Source organism: Chenopodium album, chromosome 12, assembly GCF_948465745.1.
Source record: "Chenopodium album chromosome 12, dcCheAlbu1.1, whole genome shotgun sequence".
Classification (NCBI taxonomy): Eukaryota; Viridiplantae; Streptophyta; class Magnoliopsida; order Caryophyllales; family Amaranthaceae; genus Chenopodium; species Chenopodium album.
Genome location: NC_137845.1, coordinates 12,315,168 through 12,335,890, shown reverse-complemented (window position 1 = coordinate 12,335,890; position 20,723 = coordinate 12,315,168). Strand labels below are relative to the sequence as shown.

The 20,723-nt window shown below is 35.2% G+C and overlaps 1 protein-coding gene and 1 long non-coding RNA gene across 3 annotated transcripts; both read left to right on the top strand.

The window, feature by feature from the left end:
• Positions 1 to 8,169: 8,169 nt before the first annotated feature.
• LOC145570880 (TATA box-binding protein-associated factor RNA polymerase I subunit B-like) lies at positions 8,170 to 12,082 on the top strand (the record flags this gene model as incomplete). Its single annotated transcript, XM_081630004.1, has 4 exons — positions 8,170 to 8,257; positions 8,867 to 9,688; positions 9,828 to 9,955; positions 11,462 to 12,082. Coding segments are annotated over 4 exons (1,659 nt in total), but the record flags the coding sequence as incomplete, so codon positions are not given.
• An 837-nt stretch (positions 12,083 to 12,919) lies between these two features.
• LOC145572017 (uncharacterized) lies at positions 12,920 to 19,092 on the top strand. Of its 2 annotated transcripts, none has more exons than XR_014096669.1 (7): positions 12,920 to 13,092; positions 14,373 to 14,456; positions 14,559 to 14,635; positions 14,805 to 14,876; positions 15,731 to 15,773; positions 16,303 to 16,395; positions 18,216 to 19,092. It is a non-coding gene; the product is annotated as an uncharacterized LOC145572017 (long non-coding RNA). The 2 variants fall into 2 exon arrangements; XR_014096670.1 differs by having other exon boundaries at positions 16,297 to 16,395.
• The last annotated feature ends 1,631 nt before the right edge of the window (positions 19,093 to 20,723 follow it).

The window sequence follows — 20,723 nt, the reverse complement described above, 5'->3', positions numbered from 1 at the left end:
GTTTTTTACTTTTTTACTTATTAAATTATTTTAGAAATAAAACCCAACCTCCTCCCCCTCCCCCCCTCATCCAGCCACCAGCCACCTCTTCCCCCTGTCGGCGTCCAGCCTCCCTTATCTTCGGACGGCAACACCCTACCATCCCCACCCTACTAGTGACCCCCACCCCCACCTCCTCTCTTTCCCCCCCATCCCGACGTCTTATACCTCCCATTTCCCCTACCCCGATGCCTAAAACACAAACCCTAGAAATTGAAATTGATTGAGAATGTTACGATTTGTGCAAATGGATTGGAGTAGAAAGAGATCGAGATCACTAGTTAAATGGGAAAGATTGAATAAAATCCGTTCTGGGAGTAGTAGTTTGAAAGCGATTAGCCTATTGGAATCCGATGACACCAAATCTAGAATGTAGGGTGTTGGCATGGGTGTCTGGGTTGGGATTAGAGGAGAGGGAATTGGGGAAGGAGATCAGAGGGAATCAGGGAAGGGGGGAGGTGGGAGGTGGGTTGCCATATCTGACAGGGGAGGGAATCGAGGAAGAGGGGGCAGCGGCTAGTTCTGGCAAGGGGGTTGGCTTATTCCGTTGGCCTCGGGGAAGGGGGCTCCAACAAGGGAGGAAAAGGGAATTTTTTTTTATTCCTTATTTTTTTAAAAAAATTATTTAAATAAAACAATCAAAATTATTGTAAAAATAATTTATTTATTAAAAAAAATACAAAAAAACTAACCATGGTTAATAAAAGATTAAATTGATTAACTAATGTCACCATTGACTTAATAATGGTTATAGTTGATTACAAAGATAATTGAAAATTTTGTTGTTTACTAAAGAGAAATTTTAAAAACTTAAGAGTACCTTTAAGAATTTCCCTTATTTTTTTTAGTTCCGTCTAGGTTTTCTCCTTGGGAGGGTTTTTAAGTGTTCCCTTTAGGGTTTCTCCCTTGGAAGGGTTTTCCTAGCTTCCATTGCTAGGTTTTTTCAATTTTTTTTGAAGGTTTTCCTTCTCTCCTCTCCCATTTCTCTTCATCTCTACCATCTCTTTTCCTCTTGATCTCAGTTGTGAATCTTTGTAGGGGCCTCCACTAGTGTTCTTGCCGGTGGTAAACCCAAAAACCTTTAAATTGCTTTCAATAAATAGATCTCATCCTTGAGATGATGATTTTTCTCTTGAGTTTATTTTCTTTTTATGTTTCTATGGTAAGAGTTGAAGATCTAGGGTTTCATATTTTCTACAAGAATCCGAAGGACCACATGAATATTTTCACTCAAACGACTACGCATCCGTGGATTTCAAGCCGAATCAGTGCAAACTCACAGATTGTATTGGTTTAGATGAAGTTTTTTATAAAGGCGATTGTTAATCAATTCTACGATCTATTTAGTTTTAAGGTGTGTACTTGTGTTGGAATTCTTGATTTCTTAAGAATTATATGTAAGTGTCGTTTGACAATATTTTATTAATGAAATCCCTTTTTCTTCTTGTAAAAAAAAAGAAAAAAAAAAAGAATTTCCCTTATTTTTTTTAACAACTAAAACATAACACATGTAACCTAAATATTTTTGTGTTTAAAATAAAACCACTTCCTCCCCACCAATCACCCCTCCTCGCCAGCAAGCCGCCGCCCAGCTTGCTCCACCGCCGGCGACCCCACCCACGACACCCCACTCCAAAACGGCCCACTTGTGCTTCTGGAGTTCTGGCTATGGTTTCCCTCGACATTATTCTCCCCATTAACACCCATTTCATTTTCTCTCTCATGTCTCCTTCAATTCCATGGCGGAAGACTCCCCCACCATCATTCTTCAAAACCGGCGTCTTTTATTGCCATTCTACAACACGACCAAATGTAATGCTTGCACGACCAAATTAAAAGAAAAGTCCAAAAATTAGCTACACTTTTTCTTTGATTCCCACTATTTCTCACCAATTCTTGGATTCTAATGTTGAAGATGATGAAAGTGGGTTTATAGTTGTTAACTTTTATCACTTTGTTTTTATCGAAAACCTTGAATTTGAAGTTTCCTAGCATATGTTTTATAGGTTTAAATAAATTCTTCTATATATATATATATATATATAGATATAGATATATATATATTTGCAATTATGGGGAGGAGGGTCGATTTGGGATTTCGGGGGTACGATGGAGGAAAGGGGTGGTTATCGGAGGAAGTATATTTTCAGGGTTGTCTCACAATGGCAATTTCACAAATATGAGGAAAATAAAGTAAAACGGGGTGGTTTTTGAAGGGAAAAGAAAATTGTACAGTAAAAATGTAAACGGGGTGGTCCCGAATGAATGATAGTGACACTTTGTAACTTTAGGGGAAGAGTGAAAAAGTTGATTTCTTCCTCCAGCCTTGTAAATGTCGAAGGGAAGAAGAACAACCATGAAAACACCATGGAAGTAGCTTGTCTAACCGGGTAAATTAAAGGGTCTGTTTTTAATAAATGTAGGATGTGTCGTTAGTGACACTTGATTTGGTGAAGCATGGAGGCGACGCCGGCGGGCGTGAACATGAAGCTGAGTATGAAGACGACGATGCGGCATTGCAGACGTTGTTGAATGATGCAAATATAATACTTTAGCCTTAAAATGGAAAATGGGTAAATTAGGGGTTAGTCAGAAAATCAAAATGAGAAATTAAATGAGGTAATTGTCGAATATAGCATGAGAAATTGATTTAAATTTGGAGCATAAAAAATAGGAATAAGAATTTGTTTCATTTTTGTAAAATAGGAAAAAGAATTTTTTTAATTGTTGTAAAATGAAATGTTAATGACTTAATATTAAAGCTGAAATGTAGAAAATTTAATTTGTTTAATTGTTGGGCATGAAATAGGGGTAAATGTATGTAATTATTTTGATATACTAGGGAATTAGTTTTTGTTTGTGTTTAGAACTTTTTATTGATGAAATGTGGTTGTTGGTGCAGTGAATAAGGTAAAAATAGTATGGTTGGATGTCCATGAAAAGTTGTTGGTTTTGGTTATGTTTGATTAATGATTATTATTGTTCATTTTTGTTGATTATGGTTATTATTTATGTATTTTACTCAAGGTTGTGAATTGTGATTGGTGAAGAGTCTTAAAAGACTTCAAAGAAAGGCAAGAGTAGTGTGGCCATTTCAGTTAAGATAGAACAGTTTGTACTGTGGATGTGGCTTTCAGTCATGACAGGAACTTGATGAATATTTTAGGGAATATGGGAAACAAAAAGGATTTGGCGTAGTTCGTACTAGTGCTTGCAAAATAGGCAAAGGCCCGAATGCTAAACTGAGAAGGAATTGTTTGTGGACATGCGTACGATGGAAACACCTCCACTCCAAGCAAAGCAAAGAGGTTTAGTCGGTTGAGGGTTATGTTTTGTAAAGAAATGCTAAATTGTATCTTCTACATCATGTAATTATGTGGGTTATATACGAAAAGAACTATGATTAATTTTTTTTTATTTTTTTTGATGCACAAAAGAACTATGAGTCTATGATTAATAATTTAATATTACATGTGATAGCATATTTAGAATGGTATCGAAGCCTTATTAGTGGAACATAAATCTGATCATGTCCAATGGAAGTATACCCTTGCAGCCTTGCAGGTATGAGTTTGCACTTTTAATTGAACCACTATATGCTTTAGTGCAACCAATAGCAATTACAGAGGTATCCTATAAATTGTTAGAGGTACCCGTTTAAAGAATTAGGTATATATGAATTAGTTATTTCTAATCATTTATTCTTTATCATAAATAATGTCGGTCTAATTTAATCTATTTTAATATGTATATATCAATGTTTATTTATGATGATATTAGGCACGACAGTTCTTTATTTGATATATGTTTATTTTCTCATGTTAGACGAGCTTGTAATACGGTTGCTCATCATATAGCTAGATGGGATACCAGTAATGTTGATGAACTTGTATGGTTGGGTTCGTTTCCTCAGAGCTTCACCTCTCTGGTGGAAATTGATTTACTTTAATAAAAGCTCGGACTACCTGTTCCTCAAAAAAAAAAAAAAAAAAAAAAAAAACCAATGTAAGTAGGGACTGTCAAATTCAATGTAAGAGTGTAATACGGTTTTTACCATACAAATCTTTAGCAATACCCTTTCTATAAATTTTAGTGACACCCTACAAATTTTCAGTGGTACCCTACAAATTGTCAAAGGTATTTCATTAAACACCACTATGAGTAACTAGAAAACCAATTTATTCAATTATAGTACCACTAAATGTCATTTAACCAGTGTACCATTGTAACCAACTAGGATTTCAATGTACCTATATAGGGTCCAACTGATATAACAGTGTTCCCCTATACTTAAAAAGGGTATTATTATTATAACCAATACATATTCCAATTCAAAAAACTAGGGTACCATTGAAATCAACAAGGAAAAGGGTACCTTTGTAAGGAATTAGGGTACCAATGTTGAGGTTTAGGGATTGAACAATATACTACTAACTTCATAAAAAATAAAAAATTAAAATTAAAATTTAAAAAATTTTTAAAAAAAGTTATATATGAATTGTTAGAGGTACTTGTTTGATGGATTAGTTATGTATGGATTAGTTATTTCTATTCATTTATTCTTTATCATACATAATGTCAATCTAATTAAATCTATTTTAAGATGTATATACCAATGTAAGTAGGGACTGTTAAATTCAATTTTAATATTACTAGTACACAAGTAAATATACTCTCGTGTTTGGGTATGTTTAACTTTTGTGGATGGAAACATAAGTATGAAAATGTATTAGTATATAAATTAGGGGTTGTAAGTCCACACTTTACAATTCAAGTACAAATACACTTTAATAATCCCAACTATAAGCGATTTACTTTTAATAATCCCAACTAAGGTTTATTTTTTAATAATCCTAACTATGCTATCAGTTTTCCTCCAACGGCCTAATCACCGATTACCTGTTGAAGGAGTTTTTTTTTTTTTCTTTTAAAAAAAAAAAAATTAATTAAAAACATAAAAATAAAAACAAAAAAAAAAATAAAACATAAAAGAAAACCCAGCCACCTTCCCCCCACTACCAAACCCTAACCCCTCCCCTAAACTTGTCGGAAACCATCCAGCCACCTACCCTAACAACCAAAACCGTCCGGACTGTTTATTACCGCATTATTTGACCCTCCCCCGACCCCCGAAACCACTCACTCAGGGTGGGTCGGATGGTTGATAGAGGGTTGGCTGACCATTTTATGTGGTTAAGGGAGGGTGGATGGCCGGTTGCCGACGAGGTTAGGGAGTGTGGTTAGGGTTTCCGGTGAGGTTAAGGGGGGTGGGAAGAGGTGGCTGGGAAAATATTTTATTTAATTTTTTAATTTCTTTTAAAATTTTGGACCAATCACGTGTTGACACGTGTCATGATACATGTGTATAACAGGTTGTTGACCGGTGGGACCAACTCGGAGGAAAACTGATAGCATAGTTAGGATTATTAAAAAATAAACCTTAGTTGGGATTATTAGAAGTAAATCGCCCATAGTTGGATTATCCAAGTGTTCACATTCACCATGTTGGAACAATTAACATTTTTGTCTTAATTAAACTCATCGGCTTAGTTAATTAAGCGAGGAGAAGAACAATCTGCATAATTTATTATACCTCCCCAAATCTTAAATTTTGTCGTAGAAGAATAGATTTGTACTTTGCGACTGACTTAAAAAAGTTAGATAACACTGATTTTTTGTCTTTAATCATAATCCTAATTTGTTTAATACAGTTTTTACCCTACAAATTTTTAGCAATACCCTTTTGGAAAATTTGTCAAGAATAAGTCAACCTTTGCATAGTTAGCTCAAAATAAGCTAAGCCAACCTTTCGATTAACTCAAAATAAGCCGACCTTCATAAGATATCTTCTCAAAATGAGTCAAAACCTGTTAGATTAGAAATTAACCAGCAGTTAAGGAAAAGTATGTCACGTGTCACTGTGTTGTAGGTCATTTTTTATATAAAATAATTAAGATTAATTATTTAGTATTTAACAATTAATTCAATTAAAAATTAAATAATTATATCAAAAAAATAAAGTGGAAAGTTAAACGTCGCCCTCAAATATCTAACTAACGCCCGCAAAATAAACTAAAATTACAAATTTACCCTTTTTTAATAAAAAAAATTACCCCCTCAATTTACCCCCTCTTCATACTACCCACCACTACCACCTCTTCATACTAACCACCACTACCACCACCACCACCACCACCACCTCCTCCTCCTCATCTTTTAATCACCAACTCCTTACCTCCGGTTTCACGATCTACACAACCGCGGTAATAGCGAGTAATTAAGGACAAAGGGAAGTTGGTCGCCGGCGGAGAAAATGTTTTTTTTTTATTTTCTGAATTCGCGGCAAACGCCTAGATTTTTCGCACGTCCTAGGCTCAAACGCCTAGTTCATGAACAACCGTGTGGTTGTATGAAAAATCTGGGCTTTTGAGGTGAAACGCCTAGTTTTTTAGAATACCCTAGGCTGAAACGCCTAGTTTTTTAGAATAACCTAGGCTGAAATGCCTAGTTTTTTCGAATAGCCTAGGATGTTTCGAAAAAACTAGGCGTTTCAGCCTAAGGTATTCGAAAATTCTAGGCGTTTCGAATTTTTTAAAAAAAATTATCGCGACGTACCGATTCTATACGGTTTGACGAGCCTTTGGTGAGCGTCTAAGGTTGTGTTTCTGGTATTTCGTCGTTGTTCATAAGATCTAACGAATTTGATTTTGCAAAATTTAAAAAATTTGTTTGATTTTGAAACTCACGGTGGTTGTTCGATGAGCGTTAGTGGCCGTTGACCACTAGAGAGAACGGTAAAATGTTCTGTGTACAGTAAAAGTGTGAAATTGAGTTATTTTTATAATTGTTATTATAAGGATAAATACGTAATTTTATTTTATTTTGCGGGCGTTAGTTGGATATTCGAGGGCGATATTTAACAACCCCCATAAACTAAAAAAACCCAGCCACCCACCACCGGTGGCCAATGCCAGCCCCTCCCCCTGCTAGCGACCAGCTTCCTTCCCCGGCGCCGGTGACCCCAGCCCACCCTCTCCCCCACCCACGCGACACCCAGCGTCCCAGCCTATTCCTTTCTCATTCCCGGTCCCCCTTCCCCCTTTTGGAAACGTGAAACCTAAACCTGTTCAGGGTGGTTTCGCAAGGGTTGGGTTTAGGGTTTTGGTGACACGTTTCCAAGTGGGTTGATTCATGGCGGGGATGAGGGAGGGTGGCCGTTTTCCAATTTGAGAAATGGGGAGGAGTAGTGGTCGGGGGAACGGGAATGGGGAAAAAGGGAAGGTCAGGATGGGGTTGGGGGAAACGAGAATGAGGAAAAGGGGAAGGGAGAGGTGGGGTCTCCGGCGCCGAGGGAGGGCTGCCGACGGTTGGCAGGCAGTGGTGGGGGGAGGGGGTTGAGCTATTTTTTTAAATTTTATAAATTGTTTATTTAATATATTTATAATTAACCATAATAAAGTTGTTAAATATTAATAATTAATTTTTTTTTAAAAATAAAATAAACCTTAAAAGTCGATTTATTTTGAGTTAATTGAAAGGTTGACTTATTTTGAGCTTACCAAGCAAATGTTGACTTATTCTTGACAAATTTTGGATGATTTACAAAAGTATGGTTACTTGAAAACTTATTTACACTTTTACATTGGAATGAAACTTAATTACGAAACTACTATCCACGTAGGCTCGGATAAGTTTATTTTTGTTTTTTTATTTTTCAGAGTAAAACCGCTATCTTAAGTAGCGGTTTATGTACTAAAACTGCTAGCGGTTTTACCCTTTATAAATTGCTACTCCATATCTTTACTTGTAGTACTAAAGACAAACCTTGTCTCTAAATTAAAAATTACTCCAAATGTATTTCTAAGTCTACGTAAACTGTATTTTCGTAAATAAGTTTCATTCCACCGCAAAATCGTAAATAAGTTTTTATAAAGCTATATTTTTGTAAATCATCCATAAACCCAAAACCCCAGCTATAATACTCAAATCAGGCCAGAGTATTCATTCATTCATCGTTTGGCATTCTGCAAATTGAAATTCTTTCTCCAGCATTTCAATTTGCAGAATTTGCATGGTTTTTGGGGTAATTTAGAAACCATCACCAACAATGGCGGCAACCGACTCAAGTAAATTGACGATGTTTGGTTGTGCTTTGTTGCTTCTATTCGGGTTTTTGACGATGATTGGGCTGATGAAACTATCATGGATTCTGAAATTGGTATAATAAATTTGTTACTATTTGTCAATTTTGTTGTTTTTGTTTTGTTGATGATTTGGGTATGGTTGCATTGATCAATTTGTGATTATCTTATACTATTGACTTGTGCTGAATATAGTATAGTTATTGATTTAACAAGTATTGTTGCATTGGTTATTTTGAGAGTTTTATTGGTTATGGTTGTAATTTGTTATCTTGAGACTTTCATGTGCTACTTGAGTACTGACTCGTGCCAAATATAGTGTAACAATCCTGCAATCGATATATTGGTATGACTGCATTGGTTATCATGAGAATGTCTTAGAATATTGACTTGTGCCCAAGGTAGTGTAGTGATTGATTTTTTGGGTGTGGTTGCATAAGTTAAATTGAGTATGGTTGCATAAGTGTCGATTAGTGCTGCTTGAGTAATTAGAGTTTTGGTTTTGCGGTTTGAATTTAGAGTAATTTGATATGCTAGGTGGTATATCATGTATTATTAAGCTTAAGTTGAGACCAGTCTGTTTGAACCTTTGTTTTCTCAGGCACTTCAACATTTATCCATATACTTCGTATTAGTTAGTCATTTGGCCTACGTATTCATGTAGAGGGCCTTGTTGTTGTTTTCAGGTGAAAAGAGATTACAAGTCGGAAGCCATTGTAAAAAGGAGCCTCGAAATATGCTTGAAGAACGTATGGTAATCATATGGATTAAATCTTTGAAAAAAAGGATACCCTTATCATGCTCCTTGGCTGTTTCGTATTTGGCCTGTCATATTGCTAAAGAACCGGTTCTTCCAACCGACATTATAAAATGGTCTATTGAAGGGAAGCTTCCTTATTTTGGTGCTTTTCCTAAGATTGCTGAATCCATCATACAGATTGAGAAATACCCTCAACATGCTTCGGTTGTATGTCCATTAAAAGCAAGTTCTATGTTTAAGCCTAAACAACTTCCTTTACAGAAGTTGGAGTCGATGGCAGCATCTATAGCTCAATCTGTAGGCCTGAATTTGCCCCCAGTCAACTTTTACCGAATAGCTTACCGTTATCTAAAGCAGTTATCTCTTCCTGTGGAAAAAATTCTTCCATATGCCTGCCGCATACAAGAGTGGTCAATGCCTCCTTATTTATGGTTGTCTGCAAGTGAGGAAAAGCTTCCGTCTCGTGTTTGTGTGATGTCAATACTGATTGTCACAATTAGGATTCTATATAATCTCAATGGTTTTGGCAAGTGGGAGTCTACTCTGTCTCCTCCAATTGTCTCTTCAAAGGATGGTCAGGCAGCAAGTTTTGACAAGTCCAATGCAAAGAAGGGGGCTGAAGAAGCACCTACAAAATTGGGTGGAGAACCTGAGACAAATTTGTTGTCTGTTCATAAATTTGAATCTGATAGCACTGAGCTTTTGCAAAACCTTGAAAAGAAATATGATGATCTGAGTGATAAATTTGGTAATGTTGGAGCTCTTTTTTCAAATGAAAAAATATTCACTGCCCTAGCTATCTACTTCCAAATATGTATGTATGTTTTGTTGTGTTGTTTCCTTTGTTTCTTTCTCATTGCCCTTTTATTATTCTCTCGAGTTGGCAGAATATTCCAAAGATTTACCAACCTATCTTCAGTATTGCAAGGATGTCGTATTTGCTGGTGTTGAGCCATTATACAAGGATCCTACTTTTATAGAAGAACTTTGGGATTTTTATGAGAAAAATCGAGAGGTACATTGATTATTTTTCCTGACAAGCCATAGCCTTTCTTTATCAAAATATATATCTGCATTGGCTACTATCTTCGATTTACAGATTTCTATTATTTAGATAATAACTTGATTTATGCCTTCATGAAGTGGTTGGTGCTATGGCTTGAATACTTTGTTACTCTAACACTCCAATATCATGCCAAATCCTTCTTTTTCATTCATCCAACATCTAATACAGATAAGGATGCTTGGGGGATCTTTGATACACGATAGGGAAACATGCAATGATTTCTGCATTTGTGTTGGATACTTCTAAGAATTCAATTCTATGGAAAAATCTGAACAACATCACTTGAGCAGTTAATTCTCCTGGAGCTTAGTTTTTACAAAGAGGAACATTTTACATGGAAGCACTGACTTCTTTACAGCAACATAGTGTATTTGGTGAAGTGCGAAACTCAGTGCAACAAAACAAGCTTCCTGATCTGAATTCATCACTTCCTTTTTTGTCCTTCTGATTTTCTGAATTAATTCAATTAAATTAATAATAGCTCAATTATTTTGGTAAAATGAATGTGAATATTTCATTATAATACTCCCTTCAACTCTTTTTTATTTTTACAGAAGGGTTTGGTACATTTGTTCAAGCTTTAATATGGGTGAGGTATCCTATCAAATAATAAGGCAGGGTAAAGCATTTGATTGTTTGAATATTTTTAAATGGAAAGTGGTCAGTGGAGCATATGACATACTTTGAAAGAGAGAGATAAATTTGAGTAAATGTTTGTGCCCTTAAGGGTATTTTGGGGAATTAAATAGGTGACTTTTACCCCCAAAAAGAAATTTGAAACAATATAGGACACCATTATTAAGTAACAACAACAACAACAACAACAACAATAACAGGGCCTTAGTCTCAAAATGATTTGGGGTTAGTTAACATGAATCGTCATAAGGAACTGCCCACAAAAAATGGAATACATCCTGAATATTGATTAAATAAAACGGGCAGAAAAAAAGAAATGGTTGTGTAAAGTAAGAACAAAAAAAGGGTATATACAAATTAATACAAGAGTTCTAATGGAGTGTTAAGTAAGTGTGAATAAATTGAGGGATGGAGGTGAGAGTAGCTATTATTTTACTAGTCAAAACAAACATGGTTTAAATGATTTATAAGTATTCTTGCAGAATGTGGTGCCTCAAGTCTATGATGTGTGTGCCACAATGTTATGCTTTGGGCTTCAATTTGTTTGCCTATGCTTAAACATATATGGGAACAACTTGTAAGGTTGTCCAGATTTTCCAGTAGTTTAGAATTTGCTGTGATTTCTTGTTTTTGCCAACTCTTAAGTGGTAACTAGCATTAGTAACTGTTAGACGGTAGAAATTTAGTTTCTTTATTGAATTAAATCCCTTCTATTGTGATGAATATACTGAGCATATATTGTACATCTTTGTTCTTATTGCTGTATTTTTTTTTGAAAGAATCGTCGTATGTTTTTATTAACAAGGAAGTTCTCTTCAGGACATTAAAACATCTGGGGAGTTTGAATCTGGATCAAATCAGAAGAGGTCAAGGGAAAATGATAAATTTTTCAGTACCCCAACAAAGGGCAGCAAGAAGCATAGAGATAAAGAAATTTCCAGCTCTCCAGCAGCTGATAGTGGGTTTCAGTCTAACTATAACAGCCCTAACTGGGATCCAAGTGCTGATAATACTCAGCAAAGTTCACAAACATGTCAATTTCCAGCAACTATGGATACAGATGAGGCTTCATCTCAAAATTTGGAAGATATAGCTCTTAAATATCTGAAAATAGATATGGAAGAACACCGTTTCTGTTACATACCACCAAGGGTGGAAGTCAAGAGACGTGACCACCTGCACTATTCACGGAAGAGGGGTGATGGTTCTTTAGGCTACGTTGCCCATGCTGATTACTATATCCTACTTAGAGCTTGTGCAAAAGTGGTCCAGGTTGATACTCGTATTATGCATATCGGTGTACTCAGTTTAGAAAGAAGATTGGGATGGATTGAAAAGTGGATTGATCATAGTTTGGTGGAAAAATGTTCTGGTGGCCCTGTTGAAAATGTGGATGATTCAGAAGATGAATCTGTTAATTTATCTAATATTAGTAAATAGTTTGTTGATGGGAATTGCTGGACTTTGGGGATCATCAGCTAATGAAGTCGTCAGCAGTCGTGGTGAGGGTGGTTTTGTGCAGGTCAAGCTTGAAGAGAAACAGCTTCCAGCTGCAGATTGGTCAGGCTGCAGAATTTTCCAGAGCTGCTACAGTTGCGTTGCGTTTTGGGGGGATAAATATCAGAGAACTGCATGAGTGCACTTTGAGATGGTCTTTTGTTATGTACAATTGTACAGCAGGCAGCAGAAGTGTGCAGATTTTCTATGATTATCATGAACTGTGCGAGGACACTGTGAGACAGTCTTTTGTTATGGTTCGGCTGGCTGTAAGCTATCTTGCAGCATACCAACATTACCAAGAGGCAGTAAGCATAAATGGTTCTGGTTCAGGATAGTGCAGACTGGGGCAGTGACTCTTGGTAGCCTCTTTCAACATGTCAATCAAGGATAAACACTGATGATGTGTTCTAGGCTCATTGGGTTTGTGGATAAGGGTTGTTTTCCGTAATCAAGGATGCTTGCAAGCTAGTGAAAGAGCAGTGAGAAGTCTTTGATTTTTGAGGCAAGAGTCATGGACTTGGGACTCTTGTTTTCGCAAGACATAGTGATATGCTGCAAGGCTTGCAACTAAACTTTCTGGTATACAATTATGAGCCGGCCCAGGTTGATATCGGAGATTAACTTGGGCTGTTTATCTCGGGGTAAAAAAGTCTTTTCGCGTGGAAAGTAAAGGGTGTAATTGTCAAGCAAATTTTCAGAGACTTCTGCTGTTAACAAAGCGTTAAAGTCCATATCTCTAACTATGGTTAGTTAGTGTTACCTCTGCAAACCCAACATCCTTGAATTCGGCGACACTTCAGCAAGAATTTCAAGTGTATCTTCTTCAATTCAACGAAAATTCGAGTGGTGTATTTAATTCATTGAATTGCGAATCTTGTGGGTGATGCCGTTTCGTCGACCTTGAAATCAGATCGATTTTCTTTTGGGTTCAATTCTCCGGTGTTCATAAGGTAGGTGTTCAGTTGGAACTTTTCATATAAAGTCGGTAATATTTGCGATTTAATTTTACTATCCCACACACCTTCATCTTCTTCTTCAAGCTCCATTAATGGCGGACACCAGACCTCAATACCATTTTCGGCGGCTTCGCCTCCAAATCCAACGAAAACCCTAAGTAAAAATATAAAAATTAAGGGAATGGTTAACCCTAAAGGGAAGGTGTTTTCGTTTGCTTGTTTGATTTCCCCCCTCTTATTGGTATTCACCATTGATGGAGCTTGTGAGCTTCTTCATTTCCAGGCCCAGAAGAATTCTATTTTCCATTAAAGCTGCTTGAATAACTAAATTAGGGGTATTGGGAATCCAAATTGATGTTGCTGGGGAATTTTATGTACTCTCAGAGCTTGCTTTTCTGGATAAGCTATTCTGAATAAGCTTTTCTCTCATGAGCAACATGGCAGCTTTAGTCACCTGTGATGTTTTTACTTAACTCACCTTGAGTTACCCGAGTTAAGTGCAGACAGCTCCCAATATAACGTTTGTTAACTCTGTTTATTGCACTTTTTCTTGCCAGATAGACATATGTCAGTTTTTTAGTTCAAAAGCATTTTTTTATTGTCTAGACACGCACATCAATGCAATTTTAATACCAAATTGCCATGAGATAAACGATTCAAGTTTATCACCGATATCAACTTGGATTTTCTCTACAATTATCTTCAAGTCATTAATATGCTCAAAGTGGTTTTTTTTTTTTTTTTTTTTTTTTTTTTTGGGGGGGGGGGGGGGGGGGGGTGTTGGGGGGGTGGGGGGTGTGGCAGGAGAGAGGTAAAGATCTTATTTGTTTTGTTCCTTGCTTTGCTATATTCATTGCGAGTAAACCAAATGTTTCAATTTCTATCTCATAGGCAGCCTTAACCCTTCATGTGTTTAGGTGGTTAGCAGTTTGACATCGATTATGGATGTAATTGCTTCTGTTTTCGTTTCTTTATCTATATCTATATATTACTATAAAGTGGAGTTTGGCAACGCTACTCTAACAAATTTTAATGAGTAATGTACAATAGATTTCTCTATGGTCATGCCTCATGCTTGCTTTTGATCTTTGTTTCCATAAAAAAGAAAGCCTGCTTTGTTCTCAATATCGCCTCTTCTCCAACCTCTTATGTATATAGAGTAGGGATTTGTACTGTCAAATAGAAATTGCCCATGCTTAAGATTTAGCTTCTCCCTGTTCTCAATTGTAATATACTCCGTATATGCATCACAACTAGTTTATTTGGTAAAATAGGGATGAGTGGTGGTGGTCGTTGTGCCTATGACATCTTCATCAGCATCCTTTGGGTTTCTTTTACACCAATACACCATAATAAATGTGAGATTCACGCCTTCAGCATAAGTTTAGATTATTTAAATTTACTCATTTGGTGAAGAAATACACAAGTTTCTAATACAATATTCTGTTTTTAAACTGCAGATTTGGAAATATGCAAGTGAAAATTTAATTTCATTTAAAGCTAAAACATAGGTGATGTGATGCTTGACTGCATGAAGGTAATAGAATATTTGAATTCCTGATTACTTGCTATTTTTGCTTATAGGACATTTTCCTAGAAGAATTAGTATTTGGCATTTCTTCTTTGATAATTTATAGCTTATAACCCTCATATAGGTTTTATTAGGCGTGTTCAATACTGTTTAATTTCTTCCATCTTTTATGCAGATTTGTAATCATCATCATCAAGTTACTCCATAGTGGATTGGTGGGTTTCCTCTCGGCACTCGGGCTCCCATGGTAAATTCGTTCTTGTTTCTTTGCTTTACTTGCTTTCGTTCTTCGTTGTTGATTGTCGTTAATCATAAACTTGCTAGCACATTCGATAATCCTTTCACGCAAAGGTAGAAAAGGAGATTTAAGTTTGGAAAATTTGAGTTCAATTTGTGCTTTTCATGTGTATTTTAGTTGAAAAGGTATCTTTTAATTTTTATGTTTTTCTAAATATATATTTGTTTTTAGTAATTCAGAGAACTCATACCCTTTTTCTTTTAAATTTTAGGTTCTAGGATTTTGGGAGAAAATAGATAGAAACTTGATTTAGGTTGTATAATTTGGATCATTGGTTAGAGCAAATTAGAATGATGGTTTGGGTTTGCAAATGTAGAAAAGTAGAATTAAGTTTGGAAAATTTGAGTTCAATTTGTACTTTTCATGTGACTTTTAGTTGAAAATATCAATTTAGTGTTGCTTTGATTGGGGGAGAGCAATTGTGTTTGTTGTTGGGAACTAAAATTTGCAATTCCCAAATTGGTTTCTGATTGGGAGTTTAAGTTTGTGATGCTTCAGAAACAGTTTGTTTCTGTTTTAAAGGTTTTAGTTTGTCTAATTTCAATCTAGAGCTGTCCAACTCGGGGGAGTGCAAGTGTGAATATTTTTGGTTCATTTTTTTTTTTATTTTTTTTTATTTTTTTTTTTTTTTGTATTCTGATTAATTTCATATCTTTCTTCTAATATACTGCACCAATGTCCTGTAATAGTGTAATTACAGAATTCATGATAATTTTGGGGATAGTGCATATCTTGAGAGATGTTTCTTGCTACATTTGGTAATTGACATTATTTTCTTTTCTTTTGTTGGTAATCTATGCTAGGTTTGTGTACCCAAAGGAGCCTGTACGTTTTGCAAGTCATAAGGTAAATATGTTAGTATTAACTCAGTATATAGTATATTTATGCTCTTTACACTATCTCATGAGGAACCTTTTTGCAAATTGGTGTGATCACTAATAAAGTTTATGTTTTTCTTTCCCAATTAATGATGCTTTGATTGTTTTTGGGTATCTTGATTCTGATAAGGTTTATAAAACAAATTTTGACAATGTGATTCCTTTTTATTTGTACTTTAGAGTTTAGATTATTAACTTTCTGCCTATCTACTGTACTTTAGAGTTTAGATGTTGTGATTCAATATTGGTGGTTTGTAGGACATTTGATTTTGTGAGCTTTGCATTGATTGTGATTGGTCTTTTTCAAAAAAAAAAAAAAAAAAAAAAAAAAATTCATCTTTTTTTTCTTTTTAAATTATATATATGTTTTAATTTTAAATTTCACATTGCTCCAATTATCTCATCTATGTTTACCATTTTTCTACAAATCTTTTGTTTTCTCATGAATCCCTCCGTTTTTGTTCCATATTAACCGTTTGCTAATTTCTAAGTTTCAGCCCCCCTACATTCAATTTCCTTTGGTTAGGGATGCTTGGATGCAGTTGCCATTGAATCAGAAGAGGAAGTTGACTCTAATGGAAAGAATCAAGGTAGTGAAACAAACTCTTGAAATTTATTTGTTGTGTTAAATGCTTGCTTAAAAATTCAAAATGCATAACATTGTCAATTAATATCCTCTTTTAGGCAAGAACTTATGTGCTTATTCCAATTTAAATGTTAGTGTACTCATTTTATGATTCTTGATTCTTCTAAGGTGGAATATTGAACTTATAATATAATAAGTGTCGTTATGAAAGATTATACAGGGTTGGGAAATTTTGGCAATCAATTCTAAATGCCAAATAATGATTTACTGTAAAAAAATTTAAATTAAAAACAAAGAGTTGGGGGGATATCATAAGGTTGGTTGACGTTTGTTTATTTTGCCTTATCTGATGTTAAAAAAGAGAAGGTTTGCATCAATTTGAATTATTGCTGACTCTGTACCCTCGGCAATTTCGATGTAAAATATAGCACAATGAGTATGGAAGTTTAATAATTAAACTTACATGGTTATGCAAGAAGCTATTTCTTCATAATTTCTTGATAATGTAATAATTTCTTCATAATTTCTTATTTAGAAATTTAGTTATATCTTCATAATTTGTTAATTGAACTCAAAGTCCGAAGAAGATCTAATATGAATTAAAAGTGTTGCCAAACTTGATTTGCTGGATTTCTAAACCCCCACTGGTGCCCCTCCCCTTCGTGGTGTTAAAGTTGTAGTAACGTCCTTGCCCCACCCCCATCCCCCTGGTAACTAATGGGAGTAGTTGATTTGAATTTCATTAGTTATTATGTTGCTTTTCTTTGCTTATACCGATGTCATCTCCCTGTCTGACATGTTTTAGCGTAATTAACGTGAATGTGGGCGTAATATCATCTACTATGTAATCTAAGTGGGACAGCTTTAGATAGGTTTCCACTGTGGGCTTTTTTTATAGTTCCTTATATTACTAATACTCACAAGCTAATGTAGTATAGATCTTTAGATTATTCATACAATTCAACACTATGAAACAAACTATGGTATTTTAGATTAGTATATAGTGTGGGTTTTAAGGTTTTTTCTATAAAAAGTGTAATAAACACACATAATTATTAAGATATTTGCAGGTAATTTTACAGATTTCCTTTGGTTTATCTAATTTTTAGATTCTGCAATGCTGATTTCTTTTATGAAGAGAGTATAGTTATCTATTTCTATGGATTGTTTTGCTTTTGATAAGTTTTCATTATGGACAAAGAAAGGACCTTACTAGGTTCATCTTATGGAGTTTACTTTAGCACTTTAGTGTTGTTATCAAAAGATATGGACAAAACCACACTTGCACTATCAAAGTTTTTCTGTTTGTGCTGATAGGATGATTTCCTCTATGAAATTATAGCTACGGATTATCTTGGAGTAAAATTTCGGTCAATCAGTGGGGAAGGCAAAGTAGTTTGTACTAAAGAAATTACGAGTATATAGGATTTTTCCCAAGTGTTTTTTATTTGTCTTGTATTACTGATGCATTGTTTATGGTTGTATCATGATTCAGTGTAATCCAAAATATGTCTACTTCCTTATTATGCCTTTTGTGTTCCTTCTGAAGAATGTTTCTAAATATTCGTCAAAATCTTTTTGTTCCCACAAAGATTGAAGTATTGAAGAGTATTTGATAGAACTGCTTGCTTTTAGCTAAAGACTGCTAATTACTATTGTTAGACTTGATCAATGTCAATTTCGCAGCTTAAAACTTATCTTACTAATAACTTAATGTGCTTTACACCTTATATGATTTCCTATATATATATATATATATATATATATATATATATATATATATATATATATATATATATATATAATGTTTTTCTGGAAATCCAGTGGGAGAAGAAAAGAGAATAGCTGCAATAGAGGGAAATTCAAGGGTTTCTGCAGCAGCCCCAGTAATGGTGGTGGTTGCGGTGGCAGGAATTTCGACATAGGGGATTGATCAACCAACTGGTTCATTTCCGAGTCCCTGCAGCATAATGGCCTGTGGTCTAGAGAGGAGCCCCTTTCCTGGGCTTCCTTAGCTAGCCACTTGCACCTGGTAGAATAAGGGTGAACACTGACGCTGCAATCTTGGATGGTATAGGGACAGGATTGGGAGCAGTGTATCGAGATGATAGTGGCAAGGTTGTAGCTGTGGCTGTACGAAGAGAGAAAAGGGACAGTTCTGTGGAGTTGGTGGAAGCTTTGGCGGTGAGATTTGGCATCTTGGGGTTCACTCAGGTGGAACTTGAATGTGACGAAATAGATGTTGCGAGGAACTAAGGGCGGTCAAACAACGAAATTATGGTAGGTTTGCTGGAAGCCTTGTGACATGGTCGTTGAAGATATTTGCCTTGCTGTCAATAAATTTGTTACCTTCTCTTGTTATCACACTAAACGGAATAGGAATATTTGTGCCTATCTTGCTGCTAGATTAGAGCCTTTGAATTGGTTGGAGCATGTTTCCGTTGATGCATATCCGCGGGGTGTTGTCGTTGGCGGGGTTCAACTTGCTGTATTATGTTCTTCAATGCTCCCTAATTAGAGGGTGTTCTAATGTTAGACTAATTTGACCTTGTATCATCAAATGAATACTGATTAGGGGGGTTTCTAAGAATATTTTCCAGGGAAAAAAAAATTGAATTCTGTTAGGTTGTGTTTGGATACTCACATTTCATTTGAAATCACTGATTTCAATTCCAGAATTTCAATTTCTAGAATTCAATTCCAAGTTTCATGTTTGGCAAATTAAGAATTTCAAATTTGGAATTTCAAATTCCAAAAACTTGTTTGGGAAAACAAAAAATTTCAAATCCTAGATTCAAGCTAAAACGATAATACACTTCATCAGCAACAAAATTGATTTCTTTTTCCACCAAATTTCAGAATTCGTTTTTGCTTTTCGCTTTTTTCCCAAAATATAAACTTTTGCACATGAATTTAATCAATTCAGAGAATTAAAAAAATTAGAGAAAAAAAAAAAGAAATAAAGAAGAACAAGAAATCTGCCGCACAAATTAAACAAATTGAAACTACAACAAAATTGAAGCATGAATTTGGGGAAAACTTAACAATAGAGAATCCCTAATTTCATCAAATTGACAAAATTAAACCAAAATTTAGGGGAAAAACGTAAGCTTATCAAACAAATTAAAAAGAGAGGAGGTTTGAAGAGTAGAGAAATTCAAAAGCTAATTCATTGGAGGATTAAGGTGTGCTTTAATGGAGGATTCAAGGTAAGCTTCAATGGCAAAGAGAGCACAAAAGCCACTATAATGGAGGATTAATTGACAAACACCGACAGAGGAGATCGAGAAAGCTCAGTATTTCCTTTAATGGAGAAGAACATTTACAGTAGAGAACTCACGATCTTCATGGAGGAGAGAGAAAATAGGAAACCCATCCATAGGAGAGAGAATTTGAGAAATTAGGAATGAGGGTTGGGTTTTTTTTTAACTGTTGGAATTTCAAATGACACCTTTTAAGTTGGAATTTAAATTCAATCAAAATTAACTTTTGTTTCAAAACCTTGGAATTGGGCCAAAACCAATTCCCAAATTCAGAGTAAATCCAAACAGTGTAATTGGGCCAAACAGACCATTAGGGGATTTTCTAATATTATCAACATTTGAATCATCAAATGTGTTGGAATTGTGTGCAGAATCTCTTGCAGTCCGCATGCCTCTAATCTCTCCAATTTGTAAAGATGTAGCACTTTGAATCTCATTTATATACTTTCCGTGATTGCTTCTCTTCTATATTTTGGAATGATATTTTTGCAAGGCTTTTTCAACCACCAAATTTTAATTTCCACCTCTTTTAAAATGCTGATTGGCTATGTTACATGGACTTGGGAACAGGTGTTGGACATGGACACGTGTCCAAGTGTCCGATCTGGCAAGTTCCAAAATTTTAGAACACAAGGACTCTGTCCGATATTTGGACACGGGTACGGGGACACATCAATACGTCACTTAATTTCATGTAAATAAATTATATGTTACAAAAGCTTTAAATTTTTTATTATGTCTACCCTTATTTTTTTTTATTTTAATTAATTCCTCGGTAAATTCTCCTAATAAATGACAATCTTCTTATCTCCATCTTCTCTATATTAATGGTGGTTTTCGAACAAGATATATTTTTCTTTCATGTTTCTTTTTTTTTCCTCTTCTCTCTTAATGGAGTGTCCGAGTGCACAGTGAAGGATTGGACACGTGTCATGTATCCGTGTCCGTGAAGTGTCGTGTCGACAGGGACACTTCGCGATGTTAGCCGTGTCCGATTACCATAGCTGATTGGAAGGAGTATTATGATTTGAGTTCAGACAAAAAATGGAAATCAATCTTTGTTACTGCC